The sequence below is a fragment of the Diadema antillarum genome, unplaced genomic scaffold (assembly GCF_040938485.1).
Source record: "Diadema antillarum isolate AM-2024a unplaced genomic scaffold, OU_Dant_1.0 seq00000097_RagTag, whole genome shotgun sequence".
Classification (NCBI taxonomy): domain Eukaryota; kingdom Metazoa; phylum Echinodermata; class Echinoidea; order Diadematoida; family Diadematidae; genus Diadema; species Diadema antillarum.
Genome location: NW_027271186.1, coordinates 1,819,111 through 1,844,074, shown reverse-complemented (window position 1 = coordinate 1,844,074; position 24,964 = coordinate 1,819,111). Strand labels below are relative to the sequence as shown.

At 39.6% G+C, this 24,964-nt stretch overlaps 1 protein-coding gene across 1 annotated transcript in view; it reads right to left on the bottom strand.

Annotated features, from left to right (window-relative positions):
- The window catches only part of LOC139726740 (prokineticin receptor 2-like), a 35,590-nt gene extending 11,773 nt beyond the window's left edge, over positions 1–23,817 (bottom strand). The window contains exon 1 of the mRNA XM_071637734.1: positions 23,351–23,817. Within this exon, the coding sequence (XP_071493835.1) occupies positions 23,351–23,817 (467 nt within the window). The remainder of the gene's footprint in view (positions 1–23,350) is intronic.
- Between the last annotated feature and the right edge of the window lie 1,147 nt (positions 23,818–24,964).

The following is a 24,964-nucleotide window of genomic DNA, read 5'->3' as shown; positions in this document are numbered from 1 at the left end:
ATACACACACAATAGTAAAGTCTTTCTTTTTTCAGTGACTTTCTCAGTTACTGATCAAATTAGTTGAACATCTCATATTCGTATGTATGTATAATGTATATAAATAGAAATGTGTATAACAAAGCATTGTTGTAGTTAGTCTCTACACTTGCGTTATTGCAAAGCATAAAATCAGGGAGCCGGTGCTTTTCCAATCACAGATGCACGACGGACCAAGTGCCAACGTCCGTTGCATGAACTGAACTCGTCTCATTGTCGAACGATACTCTGCGGAGATCGATAATTTAGCAAGTATCTCATCTACGGCTGTCTGCTCCCAGTGTATACCAGTGTTGCCAGATGGTGATTTCGGGAACCAAAAAGGGTGAAATTTGGTGATTTTTGAAGTTGTTTGGTGACAAAATTTTAGCCTGGTAACCAAATCAAAATTTGGTGATTTTTGGTAACTTTTTGGTGATTTTTAGACCGATGAAAAATAATCACACTAATTGAAAAGGAAAATGCATTTTGCCCAAAGTTTTCCCCTTATTTCCTGCAGAAACATAACATGTGCCCCTTTTTTGTCACAGCGACACACACAAACACTCATAGTCATATGTCCATACACATCGTACACATTTTGCACTTAGTGTGTGTGACTACGGCGCGCCGAAAATTGCACCGAGACTCGCGCAGTGTTTGATAAAGGTTTATTGATACAATTTTGTCTTGAAATTAAAGCCTTACCTACGCTCTTCCAAATTTGGTGATTTTTGATGGCTTTTGGTGATTTTTTGCAAGCCTTTTGGTGATTTTACTCTGTTGGGACCTGGCAACGCTGGTGTATACAGGAAGTAATAAACATGGGGAAGGTTTCCGTCGTCAACATTATAATCGATCCTAATCAGTCAAGTGAAATATCTGATTACATGGAGCCGTTTTAATCTGTAAAGGGAATTGCGAATCAACCATATAGAGCATTCATAAGGGTTACTTGCAGCTTTAACAGTAAATAATGATTATAAACTTCATGAGAGAGAATGGATTTCTTTCATGCAAAAATGCAAGACATCTTTGCAAGGCGTAATTCTGATTCATGTTAAGAAAAAGAAAATCGATATGTCTCAGTTTGATTGTGATAACATTTTGATTGATGCTTTCTGTCAGAAGGAAATGTAATTTTTGTTATTTGATTAAAGCGATGTTGGTCAGCAATATGCTCAAAACTAAATTAACAACACTTACACAATTACCACTCGTATTAAAGACGATATCTAGGAGGGTAAAACACTCTTTATGCAATTAACCAGAAACATACTCCGCTGAGGCATCTTCTTTTTTTCCCCCTTTTTTTTTTGCCACAGAGGGAAGAACAAGTAAAGGAGACTTCCAGATGATTATCAGACTTTTACATTTGAACAATTATAACTTAGTTATACCAAGTACAGAGTTTCAGAATTTATAGTGATTGGGTTGAGGAATAAGAATGTTTTCAAAATGTACAACAAATTGCAATGACACTTATGGCAGCCTCACCATATTTAAGAATGCATGAGTTGGGGCTCAAGGAAGCAGAACGAAAGAAGATGGATGAATACATTCTACACAAGGTGAACTTGTTAAGCAAGTGGTACGGTAATGGAATTACACATTTCTGAAATAGGTGAGGCTCCAATGTAATCAACACTGTTCAGTGTAATTTGTTTAAGATTTTTCAGAGTATTGTTTCCCTGCTCGAGGACCACAATAAATTCCACAAGACCGCGTTTAGTCTATACATGGAGCTGTCGATTTATGTACTATATGATGTGAAATCATGAAAATCGTCTGGAATGCCCCTTTAACTTGAGTAATTCTCCATCTGCATCTTCCGGCATAGTGTCCTTAAATTTATTGCATTCTTACTTGAAGATACACAATGACGTTCGATACTTGTCGTACAACAATAGATATACGAATTCAAAATAAGTAATGTTAACTTGGTACAACATTGTTCAATAATACGTTTCTCAATTACAATCTGAGCTTGTGCAGATTACGGTGATTGCAAACCTTCTCTTGAAATTGACTTGTAACTGGGGAATCAAAAAAGTGAATAGGTCTTCATGAATATTACCATAGAAAAAAGAAAATGTTATAAATATCCATGTATAAACCAGGTGTATTTTGTTATGTACAGGTGAATGTGTAATCTTTTCAACTACATTAACAAAGGACTTTCATGCAACACTAACATGTAAATAACCACTTTCTGCTTAGCTGTTCTCAACTGCTTTTTTTTTTTCCAAAAGCTCATTCCACGTTTTGTAAAGTCTGTGGTTCCAGGGGTCATTGCACACTACTGCTTACTCTAAACTGGCCTATAGGGCCCAAAATAATTGTAATAAAGGCAACCTTATAATCGTGATAATGATCTTTTGTTCTCAGAACACCTGATACATGAAGATGAAAACGTATTTGGAATAAGTGCATCAGCTGCGCAATTTGAGCTGCAATATTACAGCGCCCAATGTGACTCGAATGCAGACGGGTCAAAATGAATGAACTATCGTAAACCACAGAACTACTTTAAGATATATATATATATATATATATATATATATAATATATCTTAAATGGACAGAGATTATGTAATATTACACGTTTATCCAATGCTGCACACTGGCACTGACCCAACGGTCCAGACTAGTAAAAATCACTGTCTGACCAATAACTTTTCGGGTATGGACCAGTGCAAAAATGAAAAACTGGGTACCTACTTGTCTGAGAGGGACAGCTTGGACCGGAAAAAATAATGGGTTATTGATCAAAACATGTGGGGGATGAAAACCTATATGGCATTAAATGCTCCATAATTCTTGATTTTCGCATGTTTTAAGGAGGACATAGAGGATGGAGCGTTTACATACATAGAAAATACGAGGAACATACATATATCTCTGTGCCTTTTCATTAATGTGTTCTTTTACTTAAAATATTGATGTCACCTGTCCTTGCCTTTCCACCTCACTTTATATACCAGTGTATAACCTCCTCGTCGCTTTATTCGATGATCCCCTCCCCACCTCCCACCCTGTATATATCTCAAAACTCATGTTGGGGGATCAGCCCGTGCGAATGAATGCGCGTGGCGGCAGGGCGAGCGCCCAATCGATAAAGCCATTCCCTTTGGCGGAAAGGGGAGTCTTTTGGGCACAACTCGTCGACGGCTCCGAGCCACAAGACGCTGTAATCGTAGCCACTACAAACATTGCCAGGGTCATGCGGAAGATCGGGTTAAACAAGGGAATGATTACCGCCAGAGTCGGTCTGTAATCGACTAGAACGTGGCGTCCTTCCCTTCGCCCCCAAGCGTTTTTTCTTAACGCCATGAAAATGGACGATTTCATTCGATTATAGTCTCTTTTCTTGTTGGTTCACAACTTTTTTCCCCTCTTTGGCTTCCGTCCCATGTCCGAAGAATAAAGAAAGAATACAAAGGAAATTTACCGAAAACTTTATGGGAGTGAAATTGACTGTAATAAAAGTAATACAACTTCCGTGACTCTGTTAGCGTTAATCTTAACACATATTGATAGTTTCAGAGTCGTCAAAGTAGTTACTTTGTTTTTATTCTCTATTATCAAATGTTACATAATCTCATACTCGCTTCAAGATATAAAGTTATTAGTTTCAAGCGTCTTGAGTTGTCCTTCCGGGTGTTTTATTTTCCACCTATAGCTGTTATTGTATGATGAGCGCAATTTGAATTTAAAGAAGATTTGATACTGAACATCACTTGTGTGCAAGCTTGTAATATCTGGCTATTACTGATGCTATACCTCGGACTATACTGAAAGGTCCTGCCCTTTTTTCCACGGAGCTTTATTCCCTTCAGTATTTCCATGCTCACTTTCATTTTAAACCCATATTCTCCTTCCTTTCTTCGTCCTTATATACCTTTTTTTTTAATCTAAATGAAAACCTACCATCCAATTATTGAGTGAGTGCACAGTATGATCCATGGAGGTAGGCCTGGATTTGGATGTGGACACGTCACCGTCCAAAATATTTTCATTTACCTCCTTTGTATTGCAAGAAAAAGATAAACACTTATCCTTTTGTTACGTAGGTCTACAGTTCTGCAGTTAGTAAGGTGTTGGTAAAGACACGTACAAGTGCGCCCTCGCAGCAATTTCTCCTGTCTGAGTTTACCCGGGCTATTTCACACTTTGCTATCACCCAGTTCATAGTTAGCGCTTGTCTGCAATGGCCTCTAGGAGCCAGAGACTTTACAAAATATAGAATAATCTTTCAGGAAAAGCAGTTGAAATAGCCATGCAGAAAGCTGTAATTATTTATGTATTTAAGTGCTGGATGGTTGTCTCTTGCTAATGTGGTGGAAAGGAATGGGTGCTGTTCGTTATTCCGAAGGTTCGTTCATCCGAAACACACAAATTCCCTATACCTAGAGGTTCGTTAATCCGAAAATGAAAAAGGGTTTGTTAATCCGAACATTTGTGGCGTTATTCCGAAGGTTCGTTTATCCGAAGATTCGTTAATCCGAAAATGAAATTCGGAATAACGAACCTTCTGAATAACGAATCTTCGGACTAAAGAGCCTTCGGAATAACGAACCTTCGGAATAACGAGCTGTAACCGAAAGGAATAAACATTAAGCTGAACATTCGCATAAATCACGCACCTGAGAGATACGAGAATATTGATATTGCATCTTCCATGAAGACCTATACAGTTTTTAGATATCTCAGCTACAAGTCAATTTTAAAAGGTCCGCCGTGACCTTTATCTGCACACGCTCAGAATGTGACTTTGAACTTGCCTATTAACATGCTCCGACATTCACTGTCCGAGACAACCTATTTCAGCGAAGCGGTGAGGGAATACAACTATGGAAAATTGATCCCGATCTTGACGGAACAACGACTGGTAGAGGTGCGAGCCTTTACCTCAAGGGCATGTCAGAAATCAAAGCATGATACCCGGCGGCATCGTGGATATTAGATAATGTTCGTGGATGGCAGCAGCCTTCTACCCCGCAGATATCGTAGTACGATCATTCTTATTTCCTTCTTTACATGGCTAATGTCATTTTGACACCGCCCGATAACTCTCAAAGCATCAGTTACCGTGAAACACCCTCTGGAAACGAGCGGTGTCGTTCTCGGGTCGGCCCGCCGAAGATTGAATGATCAAACTCTGGCTGCTGTTACGACCCGTCGTGCTCCCCTTTTCTTGATGTTACTACAACCAATTAGATGTCGTCCAACACATTCTGGCTTCCCTCTGCCGAAAGCAGTGTGACTGTCTGCTATTCATCCTGGGTTCTTTTTTTCTTCACCTTTTTTTACCGCCATTTTGCTTCACAAGAGAGGAAGATCGCTTCGTGCTCGGGCCAACGCAGAAAGATCACGTTGCTGGAAATGGGATTCGACGAGTACGCTATTTAAGGTGTGAGCAAACTCTTGTGTGCCCATGCAAGAACTAACCCTGTACATTGGGCACGTGAGTGCGTCATCAGGTGTGCGAAAATGAGAACTAAGGTGCGAAAAAAAAAACGGTCAGCCGTTTGCAGCTCTGACAGAGGATTCAGCGGTAAAAAAAAATTAAAGTTAAAAAAGCCACCCCGTGTCCAAGTTAACTCTAAGATTATGGTTTAAAATCAAACAAGGAGAAGAGTGAAAGTTTCACTAAAGTGGAACGGCTGATTTAAAAGCAATTGAATTTTTAACATTCTTCTGGTTTTCTCAAGGTATTAATATTGGTCGAAAACACGCCACGCAGTTTAAAAGTTTATAATGTGCTGACGTCACAGGTCACCCCTCACTCTTAGCACAGAAAGAGAAAAGGGGAAAATATCGTCTTTTGCAGAGTTTCTGATGCGTAAACAGTTATTTATGGTTTGCGTGAAAGTTGGATGTAGTTACTGAATCATAGAAACGGAGGCTGACTACTTTTGTTTGTTTGTTTGTTGTTGTTGTTTTTTCGCCAAGAGCAAAAAGGGAGGCATACATCATCCAGGGGTGTGGCGTTGCCATGGCTATCACTACAGACTCCCAAGGCGGGTTTCTGAAGAGTTGCTTCGTTCATGAAGAGCCTATATAAAGAGTGCCATTGTAAGGCATGGATTGAGAAAGGATAATAGAAAAGCAATATTTAATCGCCACAGCCATTCGGCACTGGAATTGACGTGCATTTACGTGTGCATTCATGGCGACAACCACTGTCCCGAATCTTCTGTCTGTTGAAGTCTGCGCTCTACATCGTAAATAGTTATAACGTTCATATCATCAAAAGAAAAGCAAAATACGTTCTACCCAGAGCACCTGGCATTGACTAAGCTAGCAATTGCGTGAAAGCGCTACACAAATTCTTGTTTGTTTGTTTGTGTGTGTGTGTGTGTGTGTGTGTGTGTGTGTGTGTGTGTGTGTGTGTGTGTGTATAAAGATCTTTTTTTCTTATTGTCAACTTAATGCGCAAGTTAAACATTTACAGACAACAATTTTCCCTTTTGCGCAGTGATATGATACAATATTAGTTTTCTCTTCTAATATGCCTTGTTCTGTTTGTTTGTTTGTTTTTGCAATACAATACTGCTTCTGCATGAGGATGCCTGCAGGGAAATAAAAGATATTCTATGTATGATGTCACAAGGTCCACCAACTGGCCTTTTGTCTACCAGATTGTACAATAATATCGCAATGAATATTTCTCCCAAAGCAAATATTCGCAAGTCAACAACGTAGAAATTATTCCTTTATAGACTTAAATCATTACTGTTCTAAGCATGAATGTTTGATGAGCAAAATTTGGCATTGAAATATGCAGCACATCAGAAGATAGAGATGGGGGCCCCAAGGTCAAATAGAGCATAGCGATATCATTTGATGTTAGCACGGTCCGACTATGATTATTCATGAACAGCAGGCATGCATAACTCTATATAGCTGGCGCCAACGGAATTGCGGGGGGGGGGGGGTCGCAATCCTTAATTGCATGTTTTACGATTACCCTAAACTCAAAGTCACATTGTCCGTCGTTCAATTGACTTACACTCAACACGATTCATTCAATCGTAGATCAAATGGCCGTTTTCCCTGCTCATAGGCTGAGTCTGAATATTATGAGCTAGTTGTGCCATTAAAACAATAGCTGTAATATACAAATGATACGATCAGCGGTGTTTACACGTTAAATGGTTCCGATCATCCCGGCATGTTACGCGGGTATTTATTTTCTCCTTTTTTGTGTGTCTGTTTCTGGTCAATACCTTCTTCAATACCAATTTATTATGTTACGATATTTGACGAGTCTACATAAGTTTCAATTCTTTCAGACTTTATTGGTGATATCTGTCTCTACCTTGCCTTAAGTTCATTGGTCGAGGCCATAGCAATGAAAGTTGGGAAACGGAGTAGACACTTCAGACATTTTTGACAGTTTATTGCCAGAGTTTCTAGTTGGGGGAAGTGTCGTATCCTTGGGTAATGACTGTGAATCAACAGGCGGTAGAGCTAGACACAATGCAGATTATCTGGAAGACATGACAGGTTAACAATCTTGACAACGTGTGGATAATAGCCGGATTTCAGCATATTCAAAGCTCGATTCGGATTATCAGAAATGACTGTATTCTGGCAAGCAACCCGCAAAGCCTTTGCAACCCCCGGGCGTATGTATCCAAAACTGATATGCGGGCACTTCGGGAGTCATCAATTCATGACGTTTTCCAAAATATGAGAGTGTTAATGTTATTATCTTTTTAATCCCGTACAAAGAGTGTCGTCTTCAATGTTGTATTAGTGATTTAAGAGTTGCCAATCAGAGAGTAACTTACGAGAGACGTCAGAAGCAGTTTTCCCCTCCCTCCTAGGAGCCAAACTCAAGTCACTTAATAGCATGCATGTTCCCTGAGTGATTGCATCCAGAGTGTTTATTTGATGTCATCTTGGATACAGACATATCAACATGACTGAAAAATGAGGAGCTAAGGATGAGGGTGAACATAGGGAGGCAAAAAAGGGCGGAAGTCTGCGAGAGTGAACAAAAATAGACAGAAAAGATCTGACCGATTCCCCATATAACTCGGCGATGGGCACAAGCGTCTGCTACGTATGCACCTCGTATTCCGCTAGTGGAGACAAGATAGGAATATGTGATGAGGATGACGTCGCTGATTGGGAGGGGAGAAGGGGGAGATAAGGAGAGAACGAGGTGGGAGATGGAGAAATAAAAACAGGGGGCGTTAGTCTAGAGGAGAACGATGACAGAAAAAGGCAAAGGAGGAGAGACAAAAGAAGTTATAGAAAGACAGAGGAGGAGAGAAGATCGACAGGAAACAGAGGTAGAGATATAAGGGACACAGATAGAAAAGGGAGCTGGATTTCTTTATGAGAGAGGAAAACTTGGAGTAGATAGATAGATAGATAGATAGATGAATAGATAGATAGACAGATAGATAGATGAATAGATAGATAGACAGACAGACAGATATAAAGATAGGTTGATAGATGCATATATACACACGTAAATAAATAGGTAGACAGATAGATAGATATATAGACAGTTAGAAAAATAGATAGATAGAAAGTTAAATAGATAGATAGACAAGTGTATAGATAGATAGATAGATAGATAGATGAATAAATAAATACATAGATAGATAGATAGATAGATAGATGAATGAATAAATACATAAATAGATAGATAGAGAGATAGATAGAGTAGGGAGAAAGAGAGGGAGAGAAAAAAGTGAGAGGGAAGGTACTAGAACCATCTGTCAATCAGGGAAAAAAAGCACCTCAACGGACGAAGCTTCCATAAGTATGTCTTGTCAAACTCCTAACTCCATGGATGGATAGATAGATAGGAATATAGATATATAAATAGATAGATAGATTTATAGATAATAACATATATTTAGATAGAAAGATACATAGATAAATAGATAGATAGATAGATAGATAGATAGATAGATAGATACTAGTAGATAGATAGATAAAGAGATGGATTGATGGATAGATAGATATTTATATAGAAAGAAAGAAAGAAAGATAAATGGATGGATAGATAGACAGATAGATAGATGGATGGATGGATGGCTGGATTGGCAGATAGACAGATAAATAGATAGCTGATAGAGATGATAATGAAATACTACTTAATGATTATATCTGCTTAATCAATTCAGCAATAAATATGTTAAGAAGGCATACAACTTTCGTTTTATTCACTACTGTTCACAGCTAGGTTGAAATCGTAGTAGCTGCTGAAGCTGTCGATCATAATGAGGAACAGTCGAAACGCTACACTGATTTCTTCCGATTCACGGTATAAGACGACAAAAGTGTTGGCATGAGTCAGTGAGAGCATGAAAGCGTGAGAGAGATAAAGATGAAGAGATAGATAGATAAAGAGAGATAGAGAAGGGCAGGACGAGTGTTGAAAGAACGAAAGGGACAGGAATTAGAAGAGAAACTTTTTGTGTTCTCTGCCTTTAGCACGTCTTTACCCTGCCCGACGAGAATGATCTCGAATATTATTTTCGACTTGTAAATGGAGGTGACACGAACAAGTTCAGGTTGAAGGGTAAATATCAAGAGTTCGTGGTCATTTCTCAAAAAAAGGGGGGGGGGGGTCAGGAAAGAAAAAGAAACTCGAAAAATGTGTGTGTTTGTGTGTGTGTGTGTGTGTGTGTGTGTGTGTGTGTGTGTACGTTTGTCTGTTTGTTAGTGCCTTTGTGAATATCTGCCCACGCACGTGAGCTCTCTCATGCGTGCGTGTGTGATTGAATCTATATGGCAAGCGTAGGAGAGAGAGAAAAAAATTGAATGTATGTATGTGTGTGTGTGTGTGTGTGTGTGTGGGTGTGGATGTGTTGGTGTGTGGTTGTGCGTGTGTGAACTTGCGTGTCAGAGAGAGAGAGGGGGGGGGGGAGTTCAAAGAGTGAAGTTGAAGGAGCCAAAGGTTTTGACAATTAAAGTAAGAAGCGATAAAATGATATGGAAAGAAAGAAAAGAAGAACGAAGGTAAAAAGAGAAAGAATGACAGCCAGATGAAAGTGCGAGACCATGTCTGGCCTCGATTCCATTTTGTTAAGGATATTTGCAGATAATTAGACTTGTAGATTGTCGGTGGAAGAAAGCAAGAGCGGGTCGCGATCGTTTTATAATCGAACCAGACTGACGGCTGCTTCATGCACGTCGCACGAACGTGCCTTCTGAACAAAACCTAGAAACTCGTCGTCTGCTCTCCAAACAAGACGAGGATGTCAAGCCATTGAAGATGCGTTTTCTTGTAGCCTTTAAATAAGACGCTCTTATTATTCCGCTTCAGGGGGCCATATGGCGAGAATCTCAAAACGTAGAGTATTACGTGCCCACGCAATGTGTGCCATCACCAGTGAGGTCATTCGAGATTTTTACCACATTGGTTACTTGTAAAGAGCCACAATTTGATTAGTTTGCATATTTGGCTGATTATTGTGATAGGAGTTCATTCATTTTTAAGATTTCATTTCCTTTCTTTCATTTCCTCCTTCTCCCCTTTCATAAACACTGAGCAAGATCAGTCAACAAACAAACGTTTTATCCTTAGCATAGGTAATATCAAAATCAATTCACGACCACGTAGTGCAGAGTAGCAAGGAGGCCAACCAAGCCAGATCCTTTGCTTTTTACATCAGTTTATGCATTTAGTCTTGATTTAAGTGTTTTAATTGCAGACGGTTTCAGTCGAGGGATCGTTGGGAGTTTGCAAGTCTTCAGCAGACCGCGAGAAGACAAACCCAAGGGGATTAATGCCGAGGCGAGGTTCCACAACTGCCCACAACTGAACTCGTTCACCTGCTTTCGACACCACCAATGCAATGCTCCATTTAAGAGGCATCCTGAAAGCCTTGCCATAGAAAGGCGTATAGTCAATTTCCTCGAGGATGTTTGAAGGGGACGAGCTTAGCCGCCAAGTCTTTCCTGCTCTCAACCTCGGCTTGCCTTATTCCCTTATTCATGAAGCAACATGTAGGTCTATATCGATGGTGGAAAACATAATAATCCTTGATTGTAACTGGCAACATAGATATTTCCAGTGTGATTGATGGACAAGCAGAACAAATAGAAACTTCCCACGGGACAGGCTCCTGACAGAACAGCTTCCCGCGGTGGAGCGGTTAAATGTCGTCTGCAACATTTTCGCGCCTTCGAGTTACAACATTCATACCCCACCCTTCGGAGATGACGTCAGGCCAATGTCAGAAGGGAGCTTTATTTTTTTTTCTCTCTCTCTCTGTCTCGAACTCAACCTCCTTTTCTTTCAGCACACCAATGAAGAAGTGAATGATTTCGATAGTAGACAGATAAAGTGAATAAACATGTTTCATCAAAAATTCAAATATATTTTTGTTGGAATACCATGCAGGGCGATGTTCAACATTCCAGACAGAACAGATCAAACACAAACCAACAAACCAACAAACAAAGAAACAAACAAGTGGTATGCAACATTAATGCAACAAATTGTAGAAAAAGAAACCCTTAGCAGAAGAATAGCTCATTTGTTGAACTAATGTTCAATCAAACATTTTCTCCATGATTGACACAGGTAATTGAAAACAATGTCGTTCATTTAAAAGATTTTAAGCAATCAAACTTGCTTTGATGTTGCCGCTTAATTAAGAGAGGAGTTTTGAGATAGAGTGATGTTAGGGAGAGTTTGAACTGGCCCGAAAGAGCAAGTATATAGTCGTTATAGACAAGTGGTAGCTGAGACAGGTCCAAAAGGATCAAACTTCTCCCTCTCCCTTCGAAATGCTTGTTTCCCTGTTTTTTGCAAGGTGTCCGTAGCCAAGGTAACAGTACACATCATTATGTGGCATCTCAAAGTCATCTTTCGTGTTCAAGACCTGGTAGCGTAAGGATACCATAGAGTGGGAAGGCTAGCCTGGCTCGGATATATTCGAGAATCCCCGTAACGTATTGTGTACAGCTTTATAACTGATCTCTATGTCTGTACACACACAGCCGAAGATTATCGACTGGGGTCGACTGTTACCGAAGAGCGTACGCTTCGATGCACACAATTTGCTGACGAGCGCTATTCGTAGTTTCCGAATGTACCCCTGTGGGCACCAAAATGTTGATCGATTCAATCGGGCTACCCATGAATCCCCACGTTACTGGGTTTTTTTTGACAGGAAACTTTGCCGGACTGTTCAAGTTAATTTCGGTAAAATGAATATACGTCCAGACTAACAGAGCGACGAAGCGATTCATTAAATTTACACGCGCGCGCATACACACACACAGAGACACCATCACCACCACCACCACCGTTTTTCACCAAATGTGTGATATCGGTTGCAGTCACATTCTGCAGCAAACTCCTTCAGGTACATACGACAATTCATAGTCTGAGCTCTTCATCAGTGTACCAACCAGTAAACGAGCAATAACAAGATTTTCTTTTGTGTCATATTTTTTTTTTCACAACACATATTCAAGCACTGACGTCACTATCAAGAACATCTGCATGGAGGGTTTAAAAAAACACACCACCTTTTATTAGTTTAAGAGTTGTCGGGCACACTACATACTTGCTGTTCTGCGATATCTTGGTTGATTTTTTTTTCCTTGTTATGTTTTTTTTTCCTACTGCATCAAAGCTAAAGGAAAGGGGGAAGAAAAGGTGCTAGTGTCACATTGAGGAATAAGACTGCGACGCGAATACGGGAAAGGCGCGCCTATTTTTCGACTCTCGTAGTCATGCCGGCATTTTGAAGACCGCTGGCGCTGCAGGTGCTTAAAACACGAGCCCCCAGAGACGGGTTCTTTGGCTGGCAAGAGCACGTGACGAGCTGAATTGACAGCCGACAGAGAGGGACGGGGGGGGGGGGGGGGGGTGGGCAGGAATCAAAGCTGTTGTTCAAACAGCGAAAAGAAATTCACGAAGAGACGACACAGTGGAGATACGTGCCGTGAAGAAGATCTCTGAGGTACGATTCTTCTGGGGGAATGAAAATTAATTCAAACATTCGTTCATGCCAGATACTTAGTGCAAACGTTACAGTGCGGACAAAGCTATAGTGACTTTTGATTTTTTTTTTCTTTTAAAGTGCACAGAGATTTTCAAGTTTCCAATTTCTTGCCAGTATGCAATTGCGTTGTCAGATGATCAACTTATAAGATTTTTATCTGCAATACTGAATCACAAGTTCGCTCATAGAAGTTTTAAAATAACCGAATACGAATAGTTCTTTAGCAAATAAAAGTAGAACTCTTTCCACTGAATATTACCTGGCTAGATTTCCAGGTTTATTCTGTATCATGTTACTTGTCAGTCGTGACTGGAAAGACTTGGAAAGCAATGTTCAACAGTGGTATGTTAAACCGGTATGATAAATGTTGTTCTTCAATAATTGCGTTGAAATCTCATGGAAAATTTGGCAATATATGAGCGGAGGGTTCCAAACGTCAATCTATCTATGTAATCATAGATGATGAAGTGATTAGATAAGAATGTGATCAAAAAGTAAAAAAATAGGATTTGCACACGAATACAGGTTTTGAATAAAAAGAAGCCGACGAATAACTCAAACAACGATGTCGGTAGGCGCAATTCTTCGTGATTTACTTCTAATATCATGAAGACGCTATACATTCGTATTTTGAAATAACCTTTCTTCTTTTTACTCCGTGCTAGTCTTTCTGTAATCCCAAATTCTAACATTATGGACATTAATCTCCCCTTCTCTTTTTTGTTAGACACAACAAATGTTTGGAAAAAGAAGTTCATCCACTATTGTCATCCAGAACCATTATTTTGCTCATGTGTTGGACTGTTTCTGCCCGCATTGATCTACCAAATAAACTTTGTGTACAGCAAATATGTAAAATGTATTGTAGTAATGGATACCGATGTAGCTGCTTCTTGCCTTGTCGAGGTCTTTTATGAAACAAGATGTATTTCTATAAAATTATGTTAACTGGAATACACTACTTTTTTGTCGTTATCAATATCTATGCGTATCATTTGGAAATGAAAATAAAAACGAACGAATGAATGATTGATTGAATTAATTAATTAATTGATTAATTAATGATTCAATGAATGTATGAATTAATTCATAAATTAACTACTCAGTAATCAATTAATTGATTAATTTTCAAAAGAGACCAATGGTGTAAAGAGTGGCTAGTTTGATTTTTCGCAAAACATGGAATACAATATTCACCAAGGGAAAACATTGAAAATGCAGTTGATCCTTAAACTTTAAGGACGCGGGATAAAGACCTCCTGGTAAAGATGTTACTACTTCTCTCGAAAATAAATGGGAGCTAAACAAGCAAACAATGAAAGGGTATTTCGCATTTCATTTGGAGAACCTCCGGATGAGGAATTGGTCAGCCTTAGAGAAAGGCCGATATGTAAGACACAGAGAATCTTGCGGAAGAAATAATTATAAGCAAAACCTACGATCTGTTGTCGCTATTTATACACACAATGATGTATTGCCCATAGGAGACAGGATATGTAGCCGCTACAGGCAGGTGGCCGCTTAGTCAAGGTTGATTGTATAACATTTTCATTTGTTTGTCGTAGAGCGTCTTCATTTCCCGCCCCTGGCTAAATCTTGTCCTACGGGAAGAAAGGAAATTCGCTTTTAAAAAGATTGGCGGAGGGATTTGAATAACACGCCGTCTTTAATGGTCGGATGATGAATTTGCAAGTCGTCGCCAGGATAGTTCATCGCAAGATAGGTCGAAAAGGACAGGTGGTTCATAGATTTATACAATCACTTGAAAGAAACCTAAACATCAATGTGCAGTAAGATAAAAAAAAATGTATACGATATATTATATAGACCCCTATACACTTGAGTGCGTGTGTATATAATCATGTGTGTATGTGTGTGTGCATGACTATTAGGGCACTCAAATATTTTAATTTGATCCCTTCCTTTTTCAAGAGTACAGCTGACATAAAGTAGCATCGCAGCGTACTCTGAGTGTAGCATCAAAAAACAAAAAACAAATGCCATAAAACAAAACAAAACAAATTATATCCTCTTCTCTTCTTAACCATTTGACATAAGTTATTCATTCCTTCATGAGCTCAGAAAGACATCCATGATTTTCTCATTGGTCACATTCAGCGCAGCAGGTCTCAGTTAAAATTTCTTGAAATAGTCCACTGTGTCGTCCTACATGGTTTTACTCAAGACTCACTTCATATCTAAAGACGATATAGAAGCAGTGTACCGAAGGGGTGAAAACTGCGAACAATGGCAAAGTGTGTATTGTTCTCTTTTTTTCGGTACAATATCATCGTACATAATATGTACGATGTATACGATGTATCTATATATATATATATATATACATATATATATCTACATCTATCTCTCTCATCTCTATCTATATATATATATATATATGCATGTATATATACATGTATATATATATATACATATAAATATGTATATATGTATATATATATTCATACATACATACATATGTATATATGTATATACATGAGTATATACTAAATTCAATGATTTTCCGTCCAAATCATTCAACAGTTGAATTGATAAATGCATCACCTAGCATTACGTAGACGTATTTCTTTTTATTGATAGAAATTGAAATAACTGAATTGAAAAAAAAATCATGAATTGAAAACAACTACCGTGGGAGGTAAGTCATCTTGTACTCATCCCTTGTGATGATGAAGTGGTTAATCGTAAAAGGAGATGTGATGAATTATGGAGATCACGCTGTCGCTGGTTCGCGTTGAAACAGTTAAAAAGTTGAGCGACTTTTACAGGTCTCACACTCGAAAATAAGGATCCATAGAGATACGTGTTGAGAATTTTATAAGAAATGTTAAAAACATATGAAAAATTTCAGGAAAGATCCAGTGTCCTTCATGTTTAATCTTTAAACTTATTTCATTCTAGTCCTGAAATTTGTAAGGGGGGATTCTGATGAAACTCCGTTCAGAGGTCCCTCAAGTAAGACTGCAGTTTTAAAAAAAAAATCATATTTTAATCTTCGCCGAAATCAAGGTAGTCCCCCTAACTCTAAAGGAAAGTCTGTCCGTTATCCACATCTCGAAGAGGTATTTACCCTTATCAACTACACCTAATCAATTTAGGTCAGTGCGGTGTGGCTTGCTTTTTATATATTTTTTTGTAATCCATATTTATTTCAGCATCTGTAGTACAAAAAAAGTGAGGGTCTCCAGCTATAGTCCACTTTCTCTACAGGCGTGAGGCCTATAACGAGAACCAAACTGCACACCTCGCGAACAACGCATTTGTTGCGCTCGTGAGAACCTACAATTATTTTCGTTTTTATCCCAAACTTAGCCCCCGCGGGCCTACTTTTATTAACTGGAAAATGATGGAGATAGCACGGATTTTTTTTTATGGGTTACGTGGCCGCTGACAGTGACGTATCGATACGCCTGGACAGACCGCTCGCCAAAGGAGCCGGAGTGGTACTGGTCATCGCTCATGGATACTCTAGAGTCCGGAGAATGACGGGTCAGACGAAATCGATGCCCCGGCTTGATACACATAGCGCGCTTTCGACACAGACATTTACAAGGGCTATAAATGATTCAAACCATCGAGCGTATTGGTGAGGTCATCTGCTGACCCATTTGTTTTCCCCGTGAGGACACAGCATTATTCTTTCACACATATCCAGGCCTCGGAAGAAAAAAAAAAACCATAACAAAACAAACAAAATCAGATCAAAGCTTTGTAGGTCAGAGTTAGGAACATTTGACACTGATCAAAACAAAACAAAACAAAACAAAAGAAAGACTAAAATATAGATCAATAACAAAGTAAGCCCCCCCCCCCCTCCAAAAAAAAAAAAAAAATTAAAAAACAAAAAAACATATTCCGGCCCTACGAAGATATTGTCTTCGTCATTGGCTTCTATTGAAAAGGTATTAGCGCTACACACATGTGGTTCCCCTCGCTGATTTTATACGTGGAATGAAATAAATGCATATCATTTACCTTTCAAACCTTTCAAACTTTCAAACCTTTCAAAGTCAACTAAATAAAAGGGGGTTATATCATGTTCAGACTTCTTAGCTTTAAACATCATTTTCCTCCCCTCCTTTTCTCCCTTCTTTTCTTTCCCATTATCTTAATCCATCGCCTCCGCAATGTGTAGCTACGTGATCGCTTAAGACGACGCTGTCAAGCATAAAAATAGTGTTCTGCACATGCGCGAAACAGCTGTTTCATTTTGTTCAACCCGGGAGGCTGCGTCGTCTGAGCGTTCGCGTCGTAAATCTAAAGCTCGCGATTGAAATGTCCCATAGACTCAGTAAGGAGCACATAATGTTCCGGTTTCCTATTCTTAAAGTGACTATTTGATGGATTTTTACTTGTAGACACGCTTGAGTAATACAAGACACTCCCAAACTCACCCTTGTTTGTGGCAATAACTTTCCGCTCCGCTCTTGCTTTACCGGGATGGATAGGAAGCCTTATATAATTATGACAGCAACGTAATCTTGTGCTTTGCTGTTGAACGCTCAGCTCTGGTTTTAACCACGGCTCGCGTGGTTTGTGTGTTCGGATCCCCCTCGGGAATATAACCCAAACGCGAAGCTGTGTAATGACAAACGCCGCTACCGCTGTCAAAACACGGGTTAACCAGTTCGTGCCCTTAGTTCATATCGACTTTAGATCAATTCGGGCGAGTAGTGGGTCAGGTAGACACATGTTCACTACGTGTAGTGTAGCGTTCACTTCCGCCATTCTGGTCACGTTTCTTTTTGTTTGTAATCAAAACGTAGATACCACCCTCTGCCTTAACTAAAGACACTATACTTGGTGGGATACTATTCGATGAGAATCTCACTTAACATGAGGTGCTGAAGATTCGTGCTTTTACCGGCCCATTTCGTTCTCAGTCGGAGGGGGAAAAAAGAAATCGGTCACGTGTGAAATAGGGATGTGGATGTAACGTATATAGAAACGAGAAATCTATAAAGGCAGCGTGTGGATGCAAAACGAGGGCAGAGTGGCAAACTACGTCGGATCACAGGCGGAGAGTTTCTTGGCAGAGTTGCCCCAGGGATTATGTATGAAGCTACTCGGTCAATCTTTAGATTTTTAAAGAAGGTTTTTATTTCGTCTCAAGTCTCAAAGTTTTTGATACACACCCTTTTTGACACTTTCAAAATAAACTGAACCTATAGCACTAGCCGTGATACAATCTAATATTGGGTCTTGTTTAAGTCCAGCAATAAACCTTGACAATGAACGTATACCTTCTATTTTAATATTAAAGGCGTAATTTCCCATTTGCAGATGAAACAAAAACCCAGCTTTAGTGCTTCAAAATAGTTTTAAAATGTGAGTTAGGAATAGAAACAACCAATGTAAAAATTTGAATCATTATGATTAACGTTAAATATAAAATGTGAACAATAGTTATAATAAAAATGTTTCTAGAATAAACCATCTACAGTTATGGTTTATTGAGAAAAATAGTGATATCTCCTTATATTTTAGGCCTTATTGCAAAATTTTTAGGTGGTAGGATGTTTTGTGATACAACTGACCTACACATATGCATCAAATGTGATATCTCGAACACTTTTTTTAATCACTGCTCCCAAAGGTAAACTGTACCTTTAAGGTTGAAGTGCAGGGGAGGCATTTTGAAACGTGGCGCAAGGAATGATAATGTGAGAAGAAGGCAGGAGAAAGGCAACGTCGACAGGAAGACATCAAAACACATAACAGACAACATTTGACTTTTCCTTTATGTTAGTCAGTATAATTTTTACATAAAAGTGACAGACACGCTAAACCTTTGCTGACGTACTTCAGCGCCTCAGGCGTGAAATCAGAGGCAGCGTTAAATGGACACTATTTGCGATGCCTGACTTCAAATATTCCGCGTGCCTTCCAACCTGCGACCAGTAGCCTACGTACCAATTATCCTATGTATGGGATATGCTGGAAAATCTTTAGGCATCTGCGCCGACATTAAATTTTCGAACTGGAGCATTAATCTACTGAAATAGATGGATTCTCGCCTCCTGAGTATTCACATGTCATTCACAAGAATGAAGAAATTCGAACAATCGAGATCTTACGCCCGGTTTACCTATATGCGTTGTCAGATATGTTTCTATGTTGAGTAACCGTCAGAGCTCCAACAGACACCCTTTGCAATCTGGTGATGACGTTGTTCATCATTATACGATTAGTATCAAGAATTGTCACTTAACCGGCAAGAAACCATTTGAATAGTAATTGATTTTCCAATTTAAGGTTGTCTTCCCCCTAAGGTCCTGCAACGAGGTACATACTTCTTTTATTCCAGTCACATGAATTTCACTACATGTAATTTTCATTTCATTTCATTCATTTCTTTCTGAAACTTTTTCATGAACAACATTTTACGGGGAAAGTGCATATACAACGTATGATAAAACTGAGGGTAAATATTTTAAATTTGTTATGCAAATTAGAATAAAACTTAAGGGATTATAATTATCGAGCAATGAAAATTGCGTTGTCTGTAAATACCCCACAGGCATTCCACTGACTATCGGAGGTTCATCTGACTCCCCCCCCCCCCCCCAAAGGCAACAATTTTGGCGATCCGATGAATTCCGATGAAAATCTGACCTGACAAACTCTACAGACTGGCACCAAGGCTCACCGAAGGTGGTAACCAATTCCAAACGAACACCAGAACCAAGACTCAAGTTAACCTGTCCGATGACTGTTTAATCGTCGGAAACTCAACAGATTCTCAAAGGACGTCGGATGGACACGCCCAATAGTCGCACAACACAAGTCTAACACATATCGGATTGACTCGACGCATATCGGACGCATATCGTCACTTATCCGACACTGATTGGAATTGCGACTAGAAATTGTGTCCAACGGACAGTGTCGGAATGTTTGATAGGATTGCTTGGGTTGTCACAAAAAGTTTTAAAGTATGACAACCCCGGAAGTAATATATCATCCATTACCTTTCTTAATACAAAAGGTGCAGGTGTATGTGGGTCAGGGGGAAGGGTGCTTGGCCCTTAAAATGTGTTTTATAATCATTTCACTAGATAAAGGCGTAGAATGTACAAAAAAGCAGTCACAACTTATCAATAAACAATAAAAAGGTTAAAATGTATATTCCATCCGTTGTATATTGATTTAATAACATTTCTTTAGTAATTCTTTTAAAAGGAGTAAGGATGCATGTTTGTTTCAAGGAATTCAGTAGTAAATTCTATGTGTCAGGTTCGTGGTGTCTTAGGGATTTAAGTGCCAATAAAATCCTAGGATTATAGCCGCAAATACGTACGTGTTAGATATTAATGCAAGTTGCTATTGTATGAAAAGAATTTAGAAAATACTTAAGGAAAACATTTTGTAATGATATTTAACAGCTATTTGCATAGTATAACGATGTGCCTTGAAAATTGTAAAATAGAGATTCCGTGTGTGAGAGACGTGACGGTTTTGCGCAAATCCTATCTGCTCACTTTTGTAATAAATCTATGATTTATTGATCTAGTTTGGAGATTATCAATTATAATATTTTGTTGTAAATTTACATTTCTGCGAGTATGTAAGAAATATAGTACGTAATACAGTATGTAATATATATATATATATATATTCACACACATATAAATTGAAACAAGGAAGGGAAAACTGACCAGAAACAAATAATAAATGGCGAAAACTTTGAGCAAAAAAAAAAAAAAACGGGTTTTCATCGGGATTCGAACCCGAGACTTCCGGATTACTAGACCGGTGCTCTACCGACTGATCTATTGAAAGCCCTAGATCGGTGTTCGTCCCAAACCCTTAACTCTCTTTGCTCGTGTGGTCAGAAGCTATAGTGTGTGTATGTGTGCCACACACACACACACACACACACACACACACACACACACACACATTAACCTGACATAGACCCAAAGGAAGTAAATCAACTTTGGAATAAATGCGAGGGATCACCGAAGCGATGCAGCTTTTTATTTTTTGTAATATAAATTGAAACAAGAAAGGGAAAACTGACCAGAAACAAATAATAAATGGCGAAAACTTTGAGCAAAAAAAAAGGGGGTTTTCATCGGGATTCGAACCCGAGACCTCCGGATTACTAGACCGGTGCTCTACCGACGGAGCTATTGAAAGCCCTAGATCGGTGTTCGTTCCAAACCCTTAACTCTCTTTGCTCGTGTGGTCAGAAGCTATAGTGTGTGTATGTGTGCCACACACACACACACACACATTAACCTGACATAGACCCAAAGGACGTAAATCAACTTTGGAATAAATGCGAGGGATCACCGAAGCGATGCAGCTTTTTATTTTTTGTAATATAAATTGAAACAAGAAAGGGAAAACTGACCAGAAACAAATAATAAATGGCGAAAACTTTGAGCAAAGAAAATGGGTTTTCATCGGGATTCGAACCCTAGACCTCCGGATTACTAGACCGGTGCTCTACCGACTGAGCTATTGAAAGCCCTAGATCGGTGTTTGTCCCAAACCCGTAACTCTCTTTGCTCGTGTGGTCAGAAGCTATAGTGTGTGTATGTGTGCCACACACACACACACACACATTAACCTGACATAGACCCAAAGGACGTAAATCAACTTTGGAATAAATGCTAGGGATCACCGAAGCGATGCAGCTTTTTATTTTTTGTAATATAAATTGAAACAAGAAAGGGAAAACTGACCAGAAACAAATAATAAATGGCGAAAACTTTGAGCAAAGAAAATGGGTTTTCATCGGGATTCGAACCCGAGACCTCCGGATTACTAGACCGGTGCTCTACCGACTGAGCTATTGAAAGCCCTAGATCGGTGTTCGTCCCAAACCCTTAACTCTCTTTGGTCGTGTGGTCAGAAGCTATAGTGTTTGTATGTGTGTCACACACACACACACACATTGGGCCGAATGCATAAAAGAAGCAATTGCTTGTAAGCAATTGCTTCAAGCAAAAGCACAAGCTTGTCTAGCAAAATTTCTAGCTCAAGCAATTGCGTAAATCCATATGCATAACCTTTTGCTTGTGCTTATACCTTTTGCATGTCCCGCACAAGCAATTGCTTGCGTTTCCAACAAAAGGGACGTCACGCCTGTGCGAACACAAGAACAAAGGAGTGTGGCAGCATGTATTTGAAAGGGCATGTGTGTGCGAAAACATTTCCTGACATAGCAGAAGAGCTATGAAATGACACTCATAAATGCACACACACACACATCTATATATTATACACACACACGTACTGGCTGATTCCCATCACTGCTTATAGTAGCCCGGATGTGCCAGATCGCACATGGAGAGAGGTCTCCTTGCTCTCCACCGAAGTCAGACATCCTACCTGTTTTTCATCACATTTTGCGTGCTAACCACTGGACATTCCCGTTGTTAAAACGGAAAAGTTTCTTACACTACTTAGGAGTAATTTCTCGTAGATTTATACCACTCAGGCACAAGTGTGGTCTTTCTTTTATTAATATGAATATGATACTTAAAAGGGAACGTCCCAGTTAAGCAAAAGCTTAAGCTCATTTTGCAGAGCTTGCAAAATCGTAAGCAATTGCTAGCAAGAATAAGCAAAAGCTATGTTTTATGCATACGTTTTTAAGCAAATGTTTGGTCTCAAAGCAATTGCTTGCGGTCAGCAAGCAATTGCTTGTGCTTGCTAGCAAAAGCTTCTGCTCGTAAGCAATTGCTTGTTTTTATGCATACGGATTCGAGTAAAAGGCTAGCACAAGCAATTGCTAGCGTTTATGCATTCGGCCCATTAACCTGACATAGACCCTAAGGACGTAAATCAACTTTGGAATAAATGCGAGGGATCACCGAAGCGATGCAGCTTTTTATACACACACACACACACACACACACACACACACACATATATATATATATATATATATATATATATATATATATATATATATACATATACATATATATATATATTATAGTATGTAATGTAGTATGTATTGTAATGTAGTATGTAATGTGGTATGTAATATAGTTATAGTTTGTAGTTTGCAAGACACGACATATTACTGAAGATGTGCCATTCATCATTTTATTGTAATGAAAACTGTCCATGTTTTCATTTGTTCATTGTCATTTTTTATTGTGGGGTGTCTTTTGTTCTTTTGTTTGTCTTTTTTAGACAGCGCAGGAAATGTTACTCTCAAAGTATATTTACAAAGTGGATAGTTCATAAAAAACATACTATTTTAGTTTTTTTTAAGAATCCTCATTCAATAAGTCGAATTCATTTACATGCTTCCCGCCGCAAAAACTACTAAGTTAATTAGTATTTGATTCGATTTACCTGTCAATGGCGATCGTTAGCAATGAGTTGACGGAGACGTACAGCGACACGGCCTTCAGGAATGCCACTATGGCGCACATGGCCTTGCCGAAAGGCCACGTCTGGTGAATATAGTAGTAAAAGTTGAATGGCGCCACCACCGCCGCCACCAGGAAATCCGACAACGCCAGGTTGCCAATGAGCAGGTTCGTCACCGTGCGCATCCGCTTGAAGCGGTAGATGACGCAACAGAGCAGGAAGTTGCCGGTGCCGCAGATGATTATCATGAGGGTATAGCTGATAATGAGAATGACCTTTGCCCCTATGCTCACAGTGTAGGCTTGCATCATCTCATACTCAGTGCCGTTGGTGTCATAGTCATAGTAGGAGTACGGGTTGAGGACGCTTCCATGCTGCTGTAGAAATGGGTTCGCCTCCATTACGGAGATTGGGTCTTCATCGGCCTGGTAGGAGACGGGAGAGGCCATTGTGGTTCTGATGCAAATTAACGAAAATGAAACATTTGTACGCCAACACCCGCGCGCAAGAAGTTAGCTACAATGACTCTTTTTTTTTTCTCTCCTGCCCAGGTATACTCAGAAACTTTTCCCAGTGGTGTGTATGCACCCTTTCACCGCCTTCGCTTTATTTTCACCGCCGTGAGTGAGAGGGCAAAGCGGAGGGAAAGTTTCGGGTATCCGCGCCGAGTGATCACGGCCTGAGAGTCGATCTTGACGCGGTAATCCGTGATGGCCAACTTGCACCAAGCCAGCAGGTGGTTCTCCACAAAGAGCTGCACTTTCACTGGCTCAACGATGATGCCCATCACAATGTGGTCACCTCCGATTGATATAGTCTTTAGGAGATTCCTTGCGCCTCCTCGACATAGGCTGTCTCCCCCTCAAGACTTTTCTAAAACAATTCAAATTTGCTGTCTTGAAAAGTAAACAAACAAACAAATAAACAGACGCCCACGAACTTGAAACATTTAAGTCTGTTCGCAGAATGATGTTAGCGATTATAGCAATTAATCACGGCTTGCTTGTACCAGAAATATCCTTATAATAAATCCAAATTTGAAGAATACATCCCAACAAAAAATACGTTATACGGAAGAAACCACTCATCAGAAGAAGAAAATGAGGGCGTCATATTCCTTATTAAATGTCTCCGCAGATTAGTATTCCTTTCGGACTCAAAGTTATTATCCTGGTAAGTACATTCCTTGGAAAAAAAATGTGAGTAATGTCAACTTGGTAGAGTTAAAAATAGAACGATACTGACTCTGCACTTGAGAGGTGTACCGGTGGAAGAGCAAGTCTTCGGCGGGCTCGAGCGGGGAACCTTGTGGCGTCGGTGATGGCGGACGCTCGAATGACGAGGTTTCAGTGCATTCGTAATATCACGCTCTCCCCATCTCTGGTTTTCTACCGTCTTGGGGAGAATGTATGACTTGCGCAGAACAATCTCCGCAGCTGATGTGCGCATTGCGTGCCACGAGGAAAGGAAACGAGAGAGCGGGAGTTTCCTCCTCCTGTTTGTCTGAAGGGAGAACAGAAAGAAAAAAAAAGAGGGTGAATATTTCTTTCGCTGAGATAAAGAGTGTCTCTTGTAGTCCCCTCTCTGGAGAGGACA